Source organism: Archocentrus centrarchus, chromosome 5 (assembly GCF_007364275.1).
Source record: "Archocentrus centrarchus isolate MPI-CPG fArcCen1 chromosome 5, fArcCen1, whole genome shotgun sequence".
In the NCBI taxonomy this organism is placed as follows: domain Eukaryota; kingdom Metazoa; phylum Chordata; class Actinopteri; order Cichliformes; family Cichlidae; genus Archocentrus; species Archocentrus centrarchus.
Window position 1 is genome coordinate 21,238,244 of NC_044350.1, and position 22,738 is coordinate 21,260,981.

Consider the following 22,738-nt stretch of genomic DNA (forward strand, 5'->3'; position numbering starts at 1 on the left):
GTTCCCTTAAATTACTAAAACCTGTCATGTTTACATGTGACCAACCTTTAGTTTTACATAAACATTAAAAAAAATAGGTATGCATTGTGACTTAGATGAGAAGAGGAATGATATGATACACAGACGCCACACAGACAATGACACGTTTGTTTTGCCTCTGTACATCACTACAGTAGGTTTTACTTCAAATAATCAATCTGTGATTGGAGTGCAGACTTTCAGCTTTAATTCAGGGGGTTTTATAAAACAAAATGCATGAACTGTTTAAGAATTACAGCCAATTTTATATATAGATTATACATAGATCAGAGGCTTGACAAGTACATCAGAAAGTAATTGAACAATTGACTGACACAGGAGTTTTGTGGCCAAATGAGGCTTGTTCCTTTCTTATTCAGTGTCAAATCAAACAGATAGAGCTGGAGTTCATTCCAGGGGTTGAACTTGCATTTTGTGTATTTTCACTGGCAATTTCAATATTAGGTGATGTTGATGTAAGTGAAGGTCATCCTTAGGCTGAAAAACCAAAATAAACCTTTCAAGGAGACAGGATAAAACTTCAGAAGTGAACAAATCTACAATCTGGTGTATTCTTAAAAAAAAGAAGACCATGGAAGACGACTGAAGTGGATGATCCCAAATAATTTCCTTGGTTAAGAAAAACACGTTCACTTAGATCTAACCAAGAAAACTCTTGAGGAGGTAGGCAAATTGTTGTCAGACTCTACAACCAAGAAATGCCTTCATGAATGGAAATACAAATACACTCAAGAACAGGAAGGTGAGATTAGACTTTGCTAGAACACCTTAAAGAGTTCTGAAAAAAAAAAGCTCATAATCCAAAGCATACCACATCATCAGTCAAACATGGTGGAGGCACCGTTATAGCATGAACATGGATGGCTGCCGGTGGAACCAGGCCACTAGTGTTTATCGATGATGAGACGTTGATAAAAAAAAAAATAGCAAGATGAATTGTGAAGCGTACAGGGCTCCGCTCTCTGCTCGGATTCAGCCAAATACTGCAAAACTGATCGGACAGTGCTTCACAGTGCAAACAAATTATGACCCAATGCATACAGCAAAAGCAAACCAAGACTCAAGGCAAATAAAGACATATTCTAGAGATCTCACCTGATCGCTACCCAAAAGAGTATGCTTTTCAGTTACTGAAGACAAAACTGAAGGCAGAGAGATGCCCAAACAAGCAGAGACTGAGTGTCGCTGCCTACTAGAGCATGTCAAGGGAAATAGCACACCATTTGGTGATGTCCATGGGTTCTAGACAGGGTGGCTAGATCCCAACAAAATAAATATGGGACAAACATTGTATTTGTCAGGACAAAGTGGGACACATCAATAATGCTCTGAGGTAGTCTGAACTTTTTGTTTTCTAACTTAAAAATGAAAATACAGTAAATTATGGATGTTACCAGATGTCATTAGCATCTACCACCCAAATATATTTCCAACTCTCTTGCTAAGTAAATACACTAAGTATGAAAGGACACTTGAGTTTGTACTTATGGTACTTCATGTACTCCTGTATTCTCTTTTATTTCACTAGATTTTTTTTTCTTCTGCTTTTCTGTTTGGTAAGTTTTTAGTTTTCAGTTTGAAGACAAAACTGAAAATTGGAACACCTTTGTTGAGTGATATCTGACAATTTCAGTTGTTTTTATCCAATTATGATACACATATACTGCGTCACTACACACCATATTCCCCCCATGTGACGTTGAACTCTTGCAAAAAGACACAAACACTGTTTCTCGGAAGATATTGGCTGCTTCATTTTCTGTGTGGTAGTTTCCATCATATTCAGCAAAATCTCCAAAGCTTGTGACTTTTTTGGTGATGAGTATGGCATTAGGCTCATCTTGTTCTGACTAAAGTAATGCTTTGGGTAAAAGCCAGACTTTTGAAAAGCAAAAAATAAAAATGCACGTCCTGAAGAGCCATTGTCCCAAGATCTGGGACAGGGAGACGAGGAATAAAAATACTGTGCAGTCCCACCTAAAAAGTAACATCAGATGACTCCAGGCATCAAGCAGTCACTGACTGCAAAAAAAAAAGTTGATCCCATTATTAAAACAATCCTTGTTTTTTGTATAAAAATGGCTGTGATTTCAAAACAGTTAATGCAATACTTTTTGTAAAAGCATGTGAATTAAAGATGAAAATCCTCATTTCAATCATAACCTGATTTTCTGATTTAAAAGCCATTGTGGTGGTGTACTGAGGAATTTTTTTTTTTTTTTTAAGTGTCATTGTTTTGGGTCTGTATGATGACAGTGACAGCAAATATACTTGCTCTGGCAGTGAGCACTCCAGCCCCACTTCCCTGCCCCTTAAACCTTTTGTTCACAAGGGACAGGCACATTTAATGTGCCAGAACCACACTGACAGTTTTAGGTTTAGGGTTTTCCACAGTTTAAACAAATTATAATGTGTTAATTAAATTATGAGTCATGAGATTAAGTGTACTTGAGTGTACTCCTGGGAATACAGTAACTTTGAATGTTTCTCACAATTATTACTCTAAAGGTAATCTGGTGGGGTAATGCCATTAGAAAACTTAAATATCAGCATTTTAACACTTCGCCACAAAATTTATAGCAGTCTCCTACAAATAAAACATCTAACTGTGCAATGCAGTCACTACAGTAAGGATGTTTGGCAAAAGTGAAATTCGCTAGAAAAAAAATACAAAAATAAAGCTGTACATGAAACAAACATCAGTCAATGAAAAACCTATACACTGTTTAAATCTGTGTGGAACAGTACAACTGTATTTCAGCGTAGCCATTCTGTGACCATGGACAACTAATTTGTAACATCTGCAACAAAACCAGCGCCATCTCAAGACATTGTAGGCAACAACATTTCAAAAAGTTTTATTTCTTACGAAAGCATTCATTGATTATGTGTTTATTTAAAACCCTGAGTTCTCGCCACATGATAATTATTCTGAAAACAGAAACTAACGTGCAGGAAAGTCTGTGTGCTGAACGTGTCTGACAGAAAACAGATGAAAAAATCAATTTGCACTTCTTGAAAATTAACATTAAAAAAAATTATGGCTTTTTTTTTTTAAAAAAAGAGCTTCGTGTCATAATCAGTGTAAAACTGCACATACACACATGGAATGACTTTTTGCAAAACATAAAAGTGGCCTTTAAACATTTTCAGCCATGTTATTCTCAATGTTATATGCATTGCACAGCATCCAGAGAAATGAAGACAAATCGAAGGCACTTTAAAGAGTCATCATGAATCTCTCACTCACAGTCATGTCACATCTCTGTTCTTTGTAAGACTTTGAGTAACTAGAAGCCTGAGAGATCGACGCTTGCCTTAATACTAATCAAAAATGAACTAACAGCTAACAGGCAGATAGGAAATTTACCTTTATGTTGTATGTTACTCCCTGGATACTGAGGTTTGATGTGACAAATGTGCAAAACACAACTAAGATTTAAAATCCTTGCAATATGGCTAGTGCTTAAGAAAAACAATATTCATAGTGAAAAAGATGCAACAACAGTTTCAACTCTTTTGCAAACCAGCCCTAGATGTGCAAAAAGAACATCATCATTCCTATGAGCACAAACTAACACAGCTTCAGGGTTTTACGTTTGTACCTGTTAACATGCAGCCCTTATGTAGAAGCACTGACCTAGTGTGAATCAACTGCAAGGAGGCACCAATCATCATGTTTAGAGAGACTTTTTTTTTTTTTTTAGCTGAGTGTTTTTATAGGCTATGCACTTTAATATGTGTGGCTAGATGGTACTGGTCCCATTAACACAACATTATGATTCACAGCTCAGCTGAAATTTCAAATGTGCATACACACACAAACACAATCGTACACACTCATACCTGAACAGACGTTTTTTTTTTTTTGCTCCATAAGAACACATCGGTTATTCTAAAACCACTTTCTCAATGAGTCGCCTGCCAAAATGCAATGAAGAATGACTCCTTGTCCTCCCACAGAAAAAGTCGGGCAGCATTTTCACCCGCCAAAATATAAAAAAAAAAAAAAAGCCCACTTAAACTTCATTTGATCAAACCGCTTTATCAGGATTACTTTAGTGTCAGTTTCCCGAGCAGCAGGACAGACAGGAAGAAAATTCTGACCAGTAGTCCCATCATCTGTGCAATGAAGGCCCGTTCCTGCCAATGTCATCGAATCCATCCTCTCATTTAAAAAAGTCCCACCATGTGATCTATTTGCCTCATGTAGACGCTCTTTAACGGCAGAGTGTACCGTCGCTCCTCTGGGATCCTGTTACACTGCAGACAGAAAAAAAAAAAATAGAAGAAATAATGCGACTATGACAACAAGAGACTAGTCTGACCATTACAACAACTTACATTCATCACTGTGTGAACAGTGAGATAGACTCGACAAGTAGACAGCCTTACATTGCTGATGTTTCTCGGAGCAGGCTGGTTAACTGGCTCTCTTTCTGCCAGCGCTCCCTCTTCACATGGAAAGTCATCATTCCATTGTTTCTCCCTGAAGCGTTTGTCTATAGGCACAACGTGACCCTCAGTGGTGAAGATGTACTTGTTATCAGATTTGTGAAGTGGGTTGTCGTCATCAAACAGCTGCGATGCATAAGAAAGATTTTTATATATACACGGTATAAAGACGGGTAGAACACCAGTGAGCCTGAATTCTACTCTACTAACAGCTGTTAGTACTGTCTTAGGATGTCCTAAGACAGTACATCCTAAGACCAGGGGATACAAACCCAGCCTCAGGGGGCCACAAGTTACAGGTGATTTAGAGTTCTGCATTGAAACTTCGTAGATAGAACCTACAAATTAACTTGTGTGTGTGCTCTTGCCAGTATTCATGCTTGTGCCTGATTTTTAATGTGTTAATTACCTTGTGGTTGTGCTGTGGCATTTTATACATGGTGCCTGCCACCACAGAAACAAATAAAATCCTGGGACTTTTTCCCTCCTGGGTCCCTACTATTTTTTTTTCTCTTGTTTTTTCCCTTTTCGGAGGCAAGCATACTTATCCCTGAAGTTTTTCCTCTTCTTTGTACACTCCCTCATGTCCATCTCGGTAGGTTTGGCAATGTCCCTCCAGGAATTTGCTGACATCTTATATTGAGGCGAAGATTATTATTCGTTATATTACAGTGGAAAAGCAGCCAGAAATGCATAGGCGGAATCAACAGCACTGAACAGGTCAATCACAATAGTTGCGGACTGCATTGACTCAGCATGTGGTTATATTTCCAGGGAAGTGCACACCAAGTTACGGTGTAGGCTACATCATAGGGTTTCAGAGGGGTTTAAGGTTATGATGTACCTACGGCATAAATTCAATGCAGAAGTCTAAATCAACTGGTAGTGTACTCCCAGTGCTGGTCCCAAGCCTGTAAAAATGGGAGGGTTGCAAGAGGAACAGCATCCATTAAATCTGTCCCAAATCAAACATGCAGATGCACCCGGTGTGCCGGCCCCTAAGGAAATAAGGGAGCAGCCTACAGTGAAGTCTGCACACCAAAATGGAGCTCCTGAATGAAAAAAGTTTAATACAAAAACCTAAAATGAAGTAGCGTTTCGGGCTACAGCTGCCCTTCTTCAGATTTCTTCATCGGTTCAGCAGCCTAAAGTACCACACGCATCCTAAGATAATGATGGTCAAAATGCTAAACTCAAAGGTTCTAAACAAGAGTTCACAAAACAGTGGTTTATGTCATGGTGACTACTCAATCTTTCATCCCAACAAAAATCACACAAGATGATTTGGATAGAATATCAGGTGAAATTATGGCAGGTATTGCTGCCATAATTTCAGCCAGCCCCTGCTGGCTAGTTTACAAACTATTTCCTTAAATCCAGAAGAAGGCATTTGATCTATTTAATAGCTTGGATAAAGACATACCAGATCCATTTATCTCTGCTCTCTCTCTGATATGGTCAGGCTGCAACTTACCAGATAAAGATATTTGCATGTTTCACTGAGGAAGAAGCTCTCCATGCGATCCTCTTTGGATTTGTCCACAACATGGTGGAGAGTGGCGTATCCACATCTGCAAATAAAACAGCTCAGCTTAGCCAAATGCAGACATGAAAGAGCGTTACCAACTCAAAAGAGCAAGTAGTGTATTTTTTTAAAGGATGCATCAACAACAACAAATATAATCACACCTGACTTTGGCATTTTTCTCAAGGCTCTGAAGAATATCCATTCCAACATGCAAATAGAAAGGATTTTTGGTTGCCTGCAGAAATTGAAAAAGAAGGGATAACAGTCACCAACAAACAGCAGCACCAAACACTGTAACATAGGCCACTACCGTTACCTGGTACAGCAGGTAAGTGGACTCTACCAGCTCTGGTCTTAAAGGGTAGAAAAGCACATCAGGGGCCTGCAGCTGCCAGTTGTATCTCTCTGGCAGAGCCCCAAAGCGCTTCCAGATAGCATAGTAAAAGGCATGCAGGCAAATAGCATCATCTATGTCACCATTCAGCACCTATAAGGCAGAAGTAGAGCTTTAATTGAATTTAACAAAACAATTTATACATGACGGCTCACAGCCAGAGTCCGACCCATATAGGAATTTTAGGACTGATGCCAATATTTGGGGATTTAAAAATCTGACATATCAACTGATACAGTTTTCTCCTTCAGACAAACAAAACATTAACAATTTTTCCCTAACATTTGTTATGTGTAATTATGCATTCCTAATGAGAAAATATAACAACGCAGTTTAAAAATTATCCTGCTTTATTATGACAGCAAGTCATGGATTACTCGCTCTGCATGACTCTGCTTAGATCAGCAGGCTGTTGCATTTGCGGTTAACAGGGAAGTTGCAGAGTGCCCTCTGGTGGACAAACTATGCAACATCAACACTCATAACTTGGTTGAAGACTCCAGTCTCTTCTTTAGGTTTTTAATTTTAATTTATCAGCCTTTATAAATATAAAGAGATCAGTAAATAGCCAATATCAGACTCTATTCACAGCCACGACTATAATCCTCACCTGAAGCCCAGGAAAGAAAGCCTGAAGCGAGTCAATCCAGGTGTTCATTATCTCACCACTGAACATGTTCACATTAACATAGAGAGGTGGGTCGCCCTCTCCTTCATTGCATGACTCTCTCCTGGGGAAAAAAAAAATGAAACAAAAAAAAAAAAACACAGAAACAATATATAATATTAAGGCCGTTTCACACCGGATGCATTGTGTAAAAACAACACGAAATTCCGAATCTTTCGGATGCGAACTTGTCGTGTAAAAGGCCTTTACTCTCTGTATCTCCAATTAAAAACACATTGAAACTACAAGATATACACCACAAAAAGATTTTGTCATAAGGACATAAAGACAAGTACAGACACTTAAAAACAACTTATCAGTGTTTACTGATAAGGAATAAAGTTCTGCTGTGTATCTATGTAAAAGTCTCATGACTGCTTCAAGTTTCAGAATCTAGTTTTTCTTCCTTGCTGACGTATCCTTCAGCAAGAAACCAACACTGAAAACCATCAGCAGTTTTATTTCCTCTTTGTTTAGTTAATCTGACAGTGATTGATTTACATAGCTGTGATTCATTTCACCCCATGAAGCGCTGCAATGCTGCTGTGTTACATTGCTTTAGTGTGGACTCACCCTCGTCTCAGGTGATTCTGGATGCTTTCATAAGCAGCTTGAAACATCCGGTAGTCCTCTTTTTCTCCAAACAGGATGTACGACTTGAGCAAATACTCGTAGAATGAGTCCATACCAGCTCCAAGACCACTCTGCTTGCCAACCCACTGGCCTGTTTGGATATTAACTACATTGCCTTAAAAGAGAAATTGAAGAAAGCTGCATTAAATATTATGGTCTCATATTTACATGTTGTAACCTTATCATTTCAGGAAGAAATAAACAAAGAAAGTTGGCAGGCAAACATCATACTGACCCAACAGACCAGTTTCATTGCTCCTCAGGTTCCACAGAGCTCTGACAGCTCGTCTAGCTACCCACTCAAATGTCGAATCTCCAATTAAGCGGCTCAAAATTCCAAATTCCACTAACAAGGACCCGGCTCCTGCAGTACAGGTCTCATTCACACTATCGGGAGGAACGCCGTTCTTCAGGTTCACCTGTGATAAACATATAACTGAATCAAGTCTAGCTGTCATTTTAGTCCTTACAGTTTGGTCAACGAGAATTTTACTCACATTATAACTACAGCACGTGCTACAATGAGAGTTTCAATCAAATGTACCACTAATTTCTGGCCGCTACAGTCTCACTCACCCTGGGGTAGGGAATGCCCGTGCTGGTGTTCTCAAAGGCTGGCAGCAAACGCACAGCCAAGTCATGAGCCAAGTGCAGCAGCTCGTTATCGTAACCTTCAAAGCCCACATTGCCAAATGGATGTTTTGGGTCAGTCAGCAGAATGTGCGCTGAAATAAGGCTTCCCAAGATCCTTCAAATTAAAAATAAATAAATAAATATTACACTGCTGTTCTACACAGAACTGGATGTCCAAAAGTTAACTTTGTAATTGCTTGATTATGTAACATTTTAGAAACAATAATAATTAGAGACACATAAGTAAAATTTTTTGCTTTAAAGATTTGTACACTGAAATATGACCGACACATGTACCTGATGTTTGCCTCAAAAACTTGCACAGTTGAGTCCTTGTCAAAAGATACAGTATCAATAACCAGTTTGACAGCTCTGTGAAACTCTGACACGTTGCCGAGCACCTGGTGAGAAAAACCACATACTGTATAACCACAGTAAATCAACAAGCAACTCCCTCAAGTGTCAGTTTTAAGGCTGACACAGTAACACTCACACCTGGCTATATTCAGAGGAACTTACAAGTGTGACAGAAAACCCACCACACACAGAGGAAGTGCTAACCACCGCTGTAGTGCAAAGTGGGCTTTATACAGAAGTAGTCATAGTTAGCTCACATAAAACAATTTTAAAAATTATGTTCCTTATAAAGCTCACATTTAAAGTTAATATATTGCCAAACACTAGGTAAAATAATACTGATTTTGCATAGATTCAATTATGGTATTACCAAGTGCCAGGACAGTGTGAGACAGGAAGCAAAAAAAACCCCCCAAAAAACAAAGAAACAAACTAACTTACCAGCAGAGTGTCTAAGGTGTCAATGAGAGTAAGGGAGTAGTTGCCCAAGACATCATTTATGTTGATATTTGACCTGAAATAAAAGATGTTAAACAGACTGTGTTTTCATGCATAAGTGGAAGACATAATTTACTGTTCTCAAAACATAGAGTACTTTAAATCCAACAGCAAAGTGAAATGCACAGTTTTATCACTGCATATAAGTATAAGTCTTCCCACTAACTAAAGATTTTCCTTCCTTCCTTTATACACTGGTCACAACGCAAACAGTGTAGGACTTACAAGAGCATATTAAAACAAACTAAAACTCATCTGGAGAAAGGGTTGTTATTCTCCATTCTCTCATTTAAATCTTTTATCTTTGTAAATTTTAATTTTCTCTTGTCCAATTGTGTTTTATGTACAGCACTTTGGTCAGTGGTTGCTGTTTTTAAAGTGCTTTATAAATAAACTTGGCTTGGCTTGGCTCCATGAATACTTATTCATCAGTACAGGCTAAAGCCACAAGTTATAATTATTTCATATAAAACAATTTGCAGATTGTCATTAATCATTTCGGTGTCATAAAAAAAGAACTGCCCATTACAACTTCTTAAATCCCTTCTTTCCTGACTAAGTTAAGTCAGAGAAGTGAAAAAAAAATTTTTTTTCCTCCAATTTCTGTTCATGTCAGTGATTAATCTCAAAAGAATTGACAACTTTTCTGGCAATTAAGTAGTTGTTTTTTTTCTAGAGACACAACTGACTGATAGAGGAAATCTTTTCCGCCCTGAGCCACACAGCTCTTCGACGCATCAGAGAACAGGAAGGGAGCCAGAGATGCTGACTTACCAGCATCTTACTCTACAACAGCAGCAAGACTCTTGATACTGGTTATATTAGCCCCATGCACAGGTACATTTACACTTTTTATTCCAGTTTTAGTCCAGTTTTGTGTGATAACTAAACTGATTGCATTTCTCTATATACCACGTACAGCGGTAATAACTCTTGATCTCCACTCTCATTGTACATTCTGTATAATGACAATAAAGGCATTCTATTCTATTGTAAATACATTCTGTACTGTTTGTCTGTGTGGGAATCACCCTTTGAACTATGTACACTTTAACGTACCTCACATAGCCTACTATCCACAAATCCTACAGGAGTGACAATCACTTAAGTTTTGTATTTCTGCACAACACTTTGGTTACTCTGTTGCAATATTCCTCCAATGTGCCTATTTACATCTGTATTTGGTGGGGTTTTTTTTGTTTGATGTTTTGTGATTTGCAAGCTACTGGAAATCCAAATTTCCTTTGGGCTCAATAAGCAATCTGTCTAGTTATAGCGCTATGTGTGTATCATCTGAAATTAAAACCTGTTACACATTGCAAAAGCACCGTTTATATTGTGGGGCTAAAACGAAAGCCGATGGATAATACTGTTAATAATACAGCTGTGACATCATCTGCAACAGTGGCAGATGATGTCACAGCAGCATGGATCAGTAAGTAAGTAAAGTAAAAGAGTTTAGATGCTAAAATGGTCTGCCTGCAGTCCAGACTTGTCACACAGTGAAAAGCTTTGCCACATCATGAAACTGACCTTTCTGCTGAGCTTTTTTAACATATCAAATCCAGTTTTGGGGAAACAGAATTGTTGCCTGAATATCTAGTCAGAAAACAAGCAGTGCCTCAAGAATACCTCACCTTGCAGTGGAGATAACAATTAACTGATTAATCAAAGGCAAACATGATAATGAACATAGTGGTTAGATACTGACCTTCCCCTCTGTCTAAACAATACACTTGTTTAAGAACACTTGATGTCACTGATGAAATATGAAGAAAAATAGACGCAGTTTCACAGAAACCCCCAGGGACCTTATCAAGACCCTTTTAGCTTGGAAACTACAGGACTGCTCATTGAGAGCCATCTGAACTAGGCTGGCATGGCCACAAAACTGTAGGAATCGTGTAAACACTTCCTATACTGAGCAAACATGGCATGAACTCTTCTCAGGTTTCCATTTGTTAATCCTGACCTCTTCTTTACTGATCAGCAGTAGGCAGCAGAGAGCAGTATTTATTTTACTAGGAACCAGTCCGTTTACCACTATATGCAAACTACGATGAGCAGAGGACAGTTAAGATAACTGAGTACCTGGAAGAGTGAATTTCACAGTAGCAGGTCCATTTAGTTCAGATAATAAGGACAACAGTGAATGACTCACGGATTTTGCACGTCTGGACCCCTCCCTTCACAGTCAATGGGATTCAGTTCGTCCTCAGGAAAGGCATATTTCATATAATTATCATATCCGAAATAAAACATTTCTTTGGCCATTTCTTTCATTTGGGCCTTTAGTGTGTCTGGGAAGGAGCTGTATCTCCGCACATACTCGTCCTTGTTGCCATCGAAGAAGCTCAGGTAGGATCTCTTGGGGGACTCCTCTCCAGCCGACGCACAGGTGGTCGCCGACTCTTCATATCTGTGGCCGTGTATTCGTTGAGACCACGAGTTATCTCTCGGCTCGGTCTCCTTTTCCTCCCTGAACAGCAACTCTAATTTGTGCAAATTGAACCCGAGGTGGAAGTTGAATCCCCAGCTAGGTCCCAATCCGAAGGCTAGCCACAGCACACAGCTGAGGGAGAGTCTTAAAACGACAATACCAACAAGTATTGACCTCCATTGCATCTTTGCCCCGGGTCGGTCTGGAAACGCATAGTTTAAGTCCACATACCTGTGAGGGGTGAGCGAGTGTCAAACCCGCTATTTGTCCGGCTAAACTACAAGCAGCAAGAGGTTGTTGAAGTGAGTCCGCCTGAAACTTCCTGTCAACAAAGCAGCTCCTCCCACATCATCAGACGTATTGCTGTCGTCGTGTGCAGTGAAAGGCGGGTTCTGCCAGTGATTGGTCAGAAAGCTGTCAATCCTGTCGATGCATTTCGTGGCATTCCGGACTTGTGCGCCAATAGAAAAGAGCCACAAGAGTGAAACGCTCAGCTTTGAAACCGAGAAATTGTTTAATTTTACATAAAGGATTTAAATTTAGAAAGGCCAGCTAAATTCAGATATATTTTTTTAAAAAGGTAGACAGTTAATATTTTTTATTCTAGATTTTTAAGTGTTTTCAAAATATCCCAATAATTATTCATTTATAATTATTGACTAAAAAGCCATTAGTTAGACTATTAAACTAAAATTAACCTGGAGTTTGAAAAAGACTTATCGTGTGAAGAACAGCTGTAGAACACCTCAACCAAGAGCCACACATTAACAACTTAACGACTTACAAAAGAGAAGTAATATGTAATATGTAATATTCTTCTGTCGGGATTGTATGTAGGAGTTTGTGCTTGATTTTCTTGTATTAACACCAGGGCTTTCAAATTATGCCGGCCGCAGGCGCATTTTCACCTACTCCATCACTCTGCGCCGTCTACTTTTTAATTTTCCTAAGAAAATGTTTGCGCCGTCCGCCGTCTCCATTTCCAGCGCCATGTGCACGCACGCTGCAATATTTACGGTCTTTCAATCTGAGCCATTTGATTGGTTCACGACTGCCATGTGACTATTCATATCGTCTGTTGCCGTCATGGCTTCGGGCTTGGTCATAAGGTGCCCGCTACTCTGGCATACGCCACTGCTACTCCAAAACAATTTGAAAGCCCCGAATACACTGAGTATATTGACCTGTAAACCCCAACCAAGGTATAATCAGTTGGGTAACTGATAACAGTTGTGTGGAGCTTTGTGGTATATAGTCATGGTAAAAAGAAAACAATCTGTTTGAGTTCTAAGGTTTTAAATATCAGAACATAATAAATAATCCAGTCCTTAGCAGGTCTTAAAATTAGGTCAACTCAACCTCCAGTAAACTGCAAAACCATATCTTTATTGATTTAACAAAAAAACATTCAAGGTGCAGAAGCAGGGTGTGAAAATTAAGTATATCCTTACTGCTTTATAGGAATTGAGAGGAAAAGTAGCAGACAAGTACTGATCATCAAATGCACTGAACTGATCAGAAAGTGTGAGCACCTCTATAAAAGCAGATGTTTTGTCAGATTTTAATACACAGGAGGAAAGACATCAGCAAAGGTCTCAGAGAAGCAACTGTTGCTGCCCATCAATCTGGGAAGGATTATCAGGCCATTCTCAAACAATTTGAAGTCCTTCATTCTACAGCAAGAAAGATTATTCACAAATGGAAAACATTCAGTTGCCAATTTCCTCATGAGTGAACATCCCAGCAAATTCACCCCAATGTCAGACTGTGCAATGCTCAGAGAAACTACAAAAAACCTCATAACCTACAGGCCTAAGTTAGCATGTTAAATGTTAAAGTTCAATTAGAAAAAGGCTGAACATGTATGGCTTGTTTGGAAGGGTTGACAGAAGCTTCTCCACTCTAAAAATAAATGGCAGCATGGCTCAGGTTTGCAAAGTTGCATCTGAACATAGCACAAGACTAATGGAATAATGTCCTTTGATAAAACAAGATCAAAGTGGAGACATTGGTCACAATGCACAGTGCAACGTTTGACGACAAAAAAAAAAAAAAAAGCAAAAACCTCACAGCAACTGCCAAACACAGTGGTGGAGGGGTGGACGGTGGTGGACTTGTTTTGCAGCTATGAGACCTGGGACCCTTTTATTCACTGAGGTGACACGAACTCCTTTGTATACCAAAGTATACCAAAGTCAGATGTGAAGTCGTCTGTCCACCAGCTAATGCTTGTCCCAAATTGGGTCATGCAGCAGGACAATGATCCCATGCACAGCATCAACTCTCCAACAAAGAATTGTGTTGCAATGGGGCCTTAAGAAAGCCGTGCATAAAAAAAAATGCCCCCAAACCTCAATGGACTGAAGCAGCATTGTAAAGAAAAGTGGAACACAATTCCTCCTCAACTATGTAAAAGACTGATAAAAGTCAGACAGAAAATTACTTCAAGTGACAACCTACTGAATCAGGTGCTGTAATAGTTTTTCACAGTTACTGCATTTTAGCTTCGTTTTTGTTAAATAAATAATGACGCGGTGTAATACGTCATGTTTTGTAGTTCATCTGAGGTTGTACTGACCTACTTTTAAAACCTGCTAAGGACCAGATTATTTTTATCCTGTCCTGATATGTAAAATCTTAAAATTGAAAGAGGGTGTACTGTCTTTTTATAACTGCAGCACTTCATATAAAAGATATATATTAATGTTTTTTCCCCCCAGTGACTGTTTTGATGTGTACATTCTGTACAACTATGCAGAATATCATACAAAAGAACAAGAAAAAAAAAATAACAAAGCAGTATTTAAATTAAAAAGCATGCCTTTTTTTATTCCTAGAATACACTGAAGTGGTATTTTTATGATTTTACTCTAGGCACACCTTGCATGCTGCTTTGCTTCAGAGAAGAGAGACAATGTGCAAGGCACTTTAAATCCTGCCTCTCTCTCAGCTTTGAGGCAGCACAAAAAGACATTGTTCCACTGAGGCTAATTACAAATAGAGGCCAATATGAACCACACAATCCCATACAGTGTTTCTTTTAGTACATTCAGAACTTTAAATAGAATCATATATTCATACACACACATCCCCACATCAGTAAAAATCATACTAGCTTGATATTTGTGCACACCTGCTTAAACTGACTTGCTTAAATGCACGTTTACTAAAACAACAGACATGTCTTTGAAAGAAAAAAAAAGAAAGAAAGAAAATCTGATCAAGGGGAGGCTGACAGTCAGAGGCGAGGCAGATACAGGAAAACCTGCATGTTCACATTAGCCGTATCCTGGAATCATACCTGACTGCATGAAGAACATTTCCCATACGGTGAGGTCTGTTTAACAGAATAAACCCTCCTACAAGAAGGTGTTGTCACATACCAGAGATAAGGGTTACAAACTACCGTGTGATGTCTGCAGATCCAAAAGGTAGTTCAAACTCCAAATTAAAGTACAGATTCACAAGCTGTGTAATGTGTAATGCCAACTGATTTCTTAAAGTTTGGTACCAGAATTAATTTTTTTTTTGTAGTGCATTGGTGGGCTTTGTTAAAGAAAAGGTGAAATTACAAAAAAAAAAAAAGTGACTTAAGCAGAACAGTGCAGCACGGTGAAGAACATCGTCGCAGAGTGATGAGGATGTGACGTGACAATAACATGGCAATAGCAGCTGGAAAACAGCTTGGGTATTTTCAGCTCCTGCGTGACTTCGAGTGCTGGATGAGCCACTGAAGTGTGATATCTGGAAATAAAGAAATATGCAGGGTCAGAAGTAGCACCGCAAAACTATGTGCTTGTACGAAATAACACAGAAGTTGCAGGACTGGTTTTAGAAGAGAGAACAAAGAAATCAAACGCTCGTAAGAAATGATACTGCAACTTACCTATGTTGTCTTTCTCTTTGCAGGAAATTGAGTAACAGCATATCTCTCTGTCCTGGATAGCTGACAGATTCCTAGAAAGATAAAGAAAATGTATGAAAAAAAATAAATAAATAAAATAAAATAAGCATGCAATAATCATCTTATGCTTGTGAACACAGTTTAATGCAGTGGCTCAGAAGATGAAAAGTCCCACCCCACAATTTTTATCCATTATTAAAAATATAAAAATGACAATTTCAGTTAGAATGAATGTCTATAAAGCACATTTATTCAACTTAGGTTTAGTTTACCAGCCATCCACACAACCCTGCAGTGGCTCCAAAAAGCCACCAGGAGGGGTCTGCCTCCCACAGTCTGAGGGTGAATTAAAGCAGTAGCACCAGTCTGCACATATTTTCAACTTGACAGCAGAGAGAACCAGTAAACTTTCAGTCGGGTAAAAATTAAACAGTTCCCCTTTACCAGGAGATATAAAAGAGAAAATAGTTTTAATGGTCCTTTAAAAGTTTTTAAAAAAAAATTCTAATTTTCTTCGGGGCGGGAAGGGGGGGGGGGGGGGGGGGCGGGGGCGTGTAGTGTATTTTTTTTTTTTTTTTTAATGGAACCTAAAGAGAACCTAAATCTATCAATGAATAGCTGAAATACCATCAGGATTTTTCCATACTTACATTTTCTCAATGAGCTGCTTCTCATCTAGTGCATTGGGGAGATCCCTTTTGTTACCCAGTACCAAAACCTAAAACAAAGACATTAAATTTGAAATCTGAAACTACAGCAAAGTAATCAAGAGAAGCCACACAGGTCTGTGTTACTGCCTCTGAAATCGTGCAAATATTTAAATTGGTTTAAGTGGAACACTTACGGGAATTCCTTGCAACTGAGGTTTGTCTAATAAATTGTGAAGCTCATTTCTCGATGCCTCCACCTTTTCTCGATCTGCTGCGTCAACCATGTACCTTGAAAAGATCAAAATCAAAATTAGTCATCACTCATCAACAACAGTGTTTGTTTTATGACATACTTGAAAGGTAGTCAGGAATACTCACACAATTGCATTAACTCCCCGACAGTACCGCTCCCACATGCTCCTGAACCTTGGCTGTCCTCCTATATCCCAGATCTACAGAATTAAGACCAAAGTTTGAAATACCTTTTCATAAAACCACTCCGGTGGTGTCATTTTACTAACTGTGACAACAGAAAGATAAAAACTGAACCTTGATGGTGACATTTCCTTTAGTAACCTTCCTCATGTTGAACCCAACTGTAGGAATCATATCTTCACTGAAATGCCCAGACTGAAAGAAAAGACACAAGTATTTCACTTATTTAAAAAAAAAATATGGTACACATATACGTATGATTCAATGCACACAGACAACTAACAAGGTAAGTGGAAAAAGAAGTAAAACACAGTCAGTTCAAATGCACATTTTACAACACCCATACTACATAATCCAGTATAACAGCGCAAAATATATATATATATATATATAAATATATATATGCTGCATGTGTTTTACAGTGATTAAACTTGCAAAAAGAACACAGCAAGATTTATCTATATATAACTGTGGGCTTATAAGAAAAGCATAGGAACATGCTGCACGGGAATAGAGACAGAAAAAAAAAAATCAACCAAAAACCAAGAAAAAAAACATTACGTAAAAATTATAAATAGACTTGCATGTCATTGAGTGAAATAGGTATTTGATCCCAAGCAAAACATGACAGTACTTGAAGGAGAAACCCTTGTTGGCAAGCACAATGATAAAACATTTCTTGTAGTTGGTCACCGGGTTTGCAGACATCTCAGGATGGATTTTGGTCCACTCCTCTTTACAGAAACTCTAAATCCTTTAAGTTTCTGCCGCTCAGCAACTCGAATCTTCAGCTCCCTTCACAGATTTTCTACAGGACTGAGGTCTCAGACTGGCTAGGCCACTCCATGACCTTAATGTGCTTCTTCTTTATCCACTCTTTTGTTGCCTTGGCGGTAAATTTTGGGTCATTGTCATGCTGGAAGATCCATAACACATCTTCAGTGTTCTGGCTGAGTGAAGGAGGTTCTCTTATGGTATGTGGCCCCGTCCATTGGCCTCTCAACACGGTGAAGTACCCTTAGCAAAAAAACATCCCCAAAGCATAATGTTTCCATCGCCACGCTTGACTGTGGGGATGCCATTCTTTGGGTCATGCTCAGCATTTCTCTTCCTCCTAACACGGTGGGTCGAGTTGATGCCAAAGAGCTTGATTTTGGTTTCATCTGACCACAGCACTTTCTCCCAAGCCTTCTCTGAATCACTTAAATGTTTACCGGCAAACTTAAGATGGGCTTGTACATGTGCCCTCTTGAGCAGGGGGACCTTGCAAGTGTGGCAAGCTTTCATACCCTTATGGTATAGTATGTTACCAATGGTGTTCTTAGTGACTGTGGTCCCAACTGCCTTCAGATCATTAACAAGCTCCTCCCATGTAGTTCTGGGCTGATCCGCCACCTTTCTTATGATCATGCTCAGCTCATGAGGCAAGATCCTGCATTGAGCTCCAGACCGACGATGACTGATGGTTATTTTCTCACCAAGCGGAGTGAGTATTTGTTCTGGAGAACAAATACTTATCTCACTCAACGACATGCAAATCAATTCATAATGTTTATGAAATGTGCTTTTTCTGGATTTTTGGTCGATCTTCGTTGCCATTAAAATGAAACTACTGAAAAAATTAAAGACTGTTCATTTCTTTGTAAGTGAGCAAGCTTACAAATGCAGCAGGAGATCAAATAATTATTTTCCCCATTGTATTCATTTTATTATTAATTAAATGGCTGTGTAGCAGTTCTAAACAATGCACATTACAGTTTTTATATTTGAACTTCAAGTGACCTTTAACAAGCAATTTATAAACACATAGTGTTATAAAATCATGAAAATATGGCTGACATAACAGCATCTTAAGATAAAACCACAGCTGAAGTTTAAGTTTTGTTTTTGACTTATTTATAGGGAAGAATCAAGTCATAAAAGTATTTTCACTGAGTCTTCAATTGCAGAGGTGGAAGGACTATAAAAAGTTGAAGAAAACATTCAACAGTTGAGTCCAATTTAAGTATCACTAAAAAAAAAAAAAAAAAAAAAAAAAAAGAGTGAATCATTGTATCAAAATGACAAACAGGTCAAATTATGAAATACTTATTTGTGAATGGGTTTTTGTGAATGCTTTGTGCAAACTGGAAAGAAAGTTTGTGTGTGCGGAATCAGTGGAATTTCCCTTTAAAATTCACAAGCTGCAGATATTCCTTCTCCATGCTGCTTCTTTGTAAACCTGCACTGTAGGGTGCGTGCACATTTCACAGCACATGACTTGCCGGAGTCACCTGACAAAGCTAAGTGGAAACGAGTGCAACAGTCTTATGACCAAGGAAGGAGGAACCACCCCTGCACTCATGCACTCAAAACTGTGTCTTTCTGTCTTTGAGTCTGCCAGGGTATTTTTTTCATTTACTCAGCTTAAAGGTTCCATTCTCAAAACCCTGAAGCTTTTTTTTGGGCACCAAGAAAGATTTTCTCTAGAGATGTCGTCTTCTTCTCTGTAAACGCCTGATAAAAATCTGCTTTTCTGTGCTCATTAACACCAACAGCTACACGAAAAAGAACTTACACCCATGCAGCACGCATGTAAACCATCAATGCAATTCTGTGTTTCTTTAAAGTGCTTTAACTGTGCAAGTCAGAGCTCTTACAATTATTTTCTCCTTAATATAATTTATTAAATATAGTCTTTATTATTCAATTAATAATGTCCCATATGAAACTAAAACAAAATTCTGTTATAATTTCCAGAAGTTTAAATGTTTATGAGACAAAACGTGCAGCATGCAAATATATTCTGTTTAATACAGCGATCACATAAAAGTAGAAAAATCGTCATGAATTAGAGGCTGGAGCAAATGAATGATTGCAATTCACCAAACAAAACAGCAGGTTGCAAACAATTTTCTAATATCTCTTCAATTAACTGCCTAGTTTAGCTCTTGTGGAGATAGAGCCCCACTAATCTCACGTCAATCCAAATGAAATGGATTAAAAACCTGTTCTATAAAACACAAAGGTTTACATAATAACTGACAACTCAAATTTACATCAGACAGAAAGCAGAATGCCATAGGTTTGGGAGAGGAAGTGCATAGATATTTTTAGTTTTCTGAGCATAGATATACATCTCAAGCACAGAAACTGTTTTGAAACAATTTCCTTTAACAGGCTGGTAACATCTCAGTCAGAACCGACGTTTTTCCTCATTTACTCATCTTTGGATGATAACACACACACACACACACACACACACACACACACACACACACACACACACACACACACACACACACACACACACACAAGATATAGGTGAAGCATAGCAAATCTAGAGAACAACTTAATTACAAGACTAAAGGCTGCAGTCTGACTGCTGCAGACCACGCCTACACCAGCCACTTCATTTGGTTATCTGACAGCTGATGGAGTAAAAGGCACGCTCGCAAACTGTTGTGAGTGCCACCCTCACTGCGGCCCCCACATCCGAACCCACAAGTTTTTTTTTCTTTTCAAAAAAGAAAAAAAAAAGAAAAACAGTTCCAGGAATGATTAGGTAACATGAATTGCCCCACCAGTTTTAGAGAAATACCTGCAAAGTTGAATGAGACAGCCACGCCCCCCAAGAAGATAGTCTTTTTTTTTCTGTTTTTAATCACAGTTTTAATCCTAAATATGTGCAGTAATTGCTTTTGTTTATGCATACATTTAACTGACTAATGTGCAGAAAGTGTTAATCTAGTCCTTTTTTTTTAGAAGTGTATTAGAAATCTGACACTGCTTTGAAAACTGGCTATCAAGCCTTTAACACTACAGAAACTGAGAAGTTGAGTTTTCTAAATACAACAGATGAAAAAAATAATCCACCCAGACACTACTCATGGTCTTTTGTATTTAATTTAAAGTGGAAGTCAGCTGTGCCAAAATGTGATCATCTGCCAAAAAGTGATTTTCTGTATGTGTAATTTCTTTGCTTCTATTGGTAAACAGGCTGTAGTCAAAATCATTTACAAACAGGTCATATATAAAATAAAGAAATTTTGCAAGTGTGCTTATACTGAGTGTTCTACATATAATTAATCTAGCCCTTTTTGGGCACTTAAAATATCTTTGCATAACTGTTATGCTATATTTGTTGCAACTTCTGCAGCCCTCTTGGCCAAACCTCTCTTGAAAAATAAATTTTTCATGTCAATGAGACTTTTTAATCTGCATTTAAAAAAAAAAAAAAGATATATAGAAGTCACTGATGGCAGGTTCTACCTTGTGGCAGGAATGTACTTTCCAGCTGAATACGATTTGGTATCATTCATGAGAGATATGTTTGACAGATTATAGACCAACAAGTCATTTACAACAATTTAAATACCGGCAGTCATTTTTGAGGGGAGGGCACCTGTTTATTGTTGTTACAGGGGACCTGCACTATAGTGACACACGTTCATATGACTTTAAGTGATCCTTGCAGTTTGGCTGCACCTCAGTCAGCAGACACTGTCAACATGTTATTAGGCTTACTTCCTGGTGACTGATGAACCCCACATAGATTTTAACTCCTTGGTGCAAAACGATGTAGTATGAATTGAATTTAGTTCAAAACACTACCTCCAGCTAGCCGGCAAGCAGCAAAGTAGACAGTTAAACAAAAGAACAACAATTCCTCTTAACTGGAGCGGTTTTGTGGATGCTGTCGTTACCACAAACAGACCAAAGCAGATCCGAGAAACCAGAGAATGTAAGCTCACTTCTAGCTTGGTAACCTCTATCCCGTAATGCGAGCTAAGGCTGTTAGCAGTATGCTAGCAAAGCGGCTAATAGCAGCTGGAGACTTACTGCGATCACGTTTACAAATGTTGTTTTTCCCGAGTACTGCAGGCCGACCAGCGTCAACTCCATCTCCTCTTTCCAAAACAGAGACTTAATCCAGTCCAGAAGCCGGTTTATTAGCGCCAGCATCTTGAGGTCGGTGGTCAACACTCCCCTGTGGATGTACCTGTTCCTTCTCCCTCCCTGTCAGATGTGGCGTTTTTCCAGTAGGGAAGGGAAGTGGGACGAAAGCAGCTGTCATATGATCGCTCAGCCAAAACGTGCTCCTCAGCGCTCCCGCAGGGACGCAAAGGAAGTACATCCTGCATGAGACGCCCACTGTTTGCGTTCTTTTTATTGATAATAATTTTTTAGGTTTATAAAAATAATCTTGACGCCTATTATTACAGCACATCCACACCCCTGCATGCCATAGCAAGGTTAGTACAACCACTGTCGGCTGCAGACCCACTGCGTAAGATTCAGGCAGGTTATGGTCTTATATATGACCATAACCTGCTTTTATAATAAGAAATGTGTCTGAAAATGAACAAATATATTAATACATATTAAAGAAATTCTTTTAAAAAATGCATGCACAATTCACGACTCACAACCCTTCAGCCAAGGTTATTACATTTATACAGTCTCATATGTCATGATTTTGCCATCACATTTTGTGTGCTTGTAAGTCATTATAACAGAAACATTATAAAATAATTATAAAAGAGTCATAATGTAACTATAATATAAGAAACATTTACATGTTGTTATTAATAAATATCCAGTCTGAGTTTAATTGTTAAAGGAAGCTATTGAGAAACTTTAACAATGTGTTAAAAAAAATTCATGTAATGATAAAATATGTGAAGCATTTTCAACAACCATGTGATAGATAATCAAAAGAAAATCATCCTGATTACAGATTGTCTATTTCCTCATAACATAGAATCAAAACAAGCCAACCAAAATATATTTTTTCTTTATAGTATTATCTTAGATCTATCTTCTTATGATCATTCCCAACCATGTGTCTATGTGCAATATGATAAGCATAAAAAAACTTGTCTGATTCATTTGAAACTTTCATTTGACTGTGAAGTGAAGGTTTTGTCAGGAAAAGCAGGGGGCAAAATTTTAAAGTGGCTAACTTTTTGTAAAATAGTTTGTTGCACAGAACAAGGTTGGACCAGAAAGACACAAATGCAAGCTCCACCTCAGTGTTGGACACATACGTTACATCCCACACTGCAATACCCCTGAATACTCAGCAGGAAGTCACCTATTTCAAGTATAGACTTGAGATGATAT

General features: G+C 38.4%; 2 protein-coding genes across 2 annotated transcripts; both read right to left on the reverse strand.

The window, feature by feature from the left end:
* Positions 1 to 2,881: 2,881 nt before the first annotated feature.
* On the reverse strand, positions 2,882 to 11,961 carry edem1 (ER degradation enhancer, mannosidase alpha-like 1). The gene is made up of 12 exons (XM_030729100.1): positions 11,366 to 11,961; positions 9,148 to 9,220; positions 8,647 to 8,750; positions 8,293 to 8,464; positions 7,952 to 8,135; positions 7,657 to 7,831; positions 7,027 to 7,147; positions 6,339 to 6,509; positions 6,184 to 6,257; positions 5,969 to 6,065; positions 4,435 to 4,620; positions 2,882 to 4,302 (listed from the first exon to the last, which is right to left on the reverse strand). The coding sequence occupies exons 1-12, from the start codon at positions 11,827 to 11,829 to the stop codon at positions 4,213 to 4,215; spliced, it is 1,911 nt and encodes a 636-aa protein (XP_030584960.1). The 5' UTR covers positions 11,830 to 11,961; the 3' UTR covers positions 2,882 to 4,212.
* Positions 11,962 to 14,446: 2,485 nt separating this feature from the next.
* arl8ba (ADP-ribosylation factor-like 8Ba) lies at positions 14,447 to 21,702 on the reverse strand. The gene is made up of 7 exons (XM_030730342.1): positions 21,455 to 21,702; positions 16,748 to 16,828; positions 16,577 to 16,650; positions 16,393 to 16,486; positions 16,199 to 16,266; positions 15,531 to 15,601; positions 14,447 to 15,388 (listed from the first exon to the last, which is right to left on the reverse strand). The coding sequence occupies exons 1-7, from the start codon at positions 21,575 to 21,577 to the stop codon at positions 15,339 to 15,341; spliced, it is 561 nt and encodes a 186-aa protein (XP_030586202.1). The 5' UTR covers positions 21,578 to 21,702; the 3' UTR covers positions 14,447 to 15,338.
* Between the last annotated feature and the right edge of the window lie 1,036 nt (positions 21,703 to 22,738).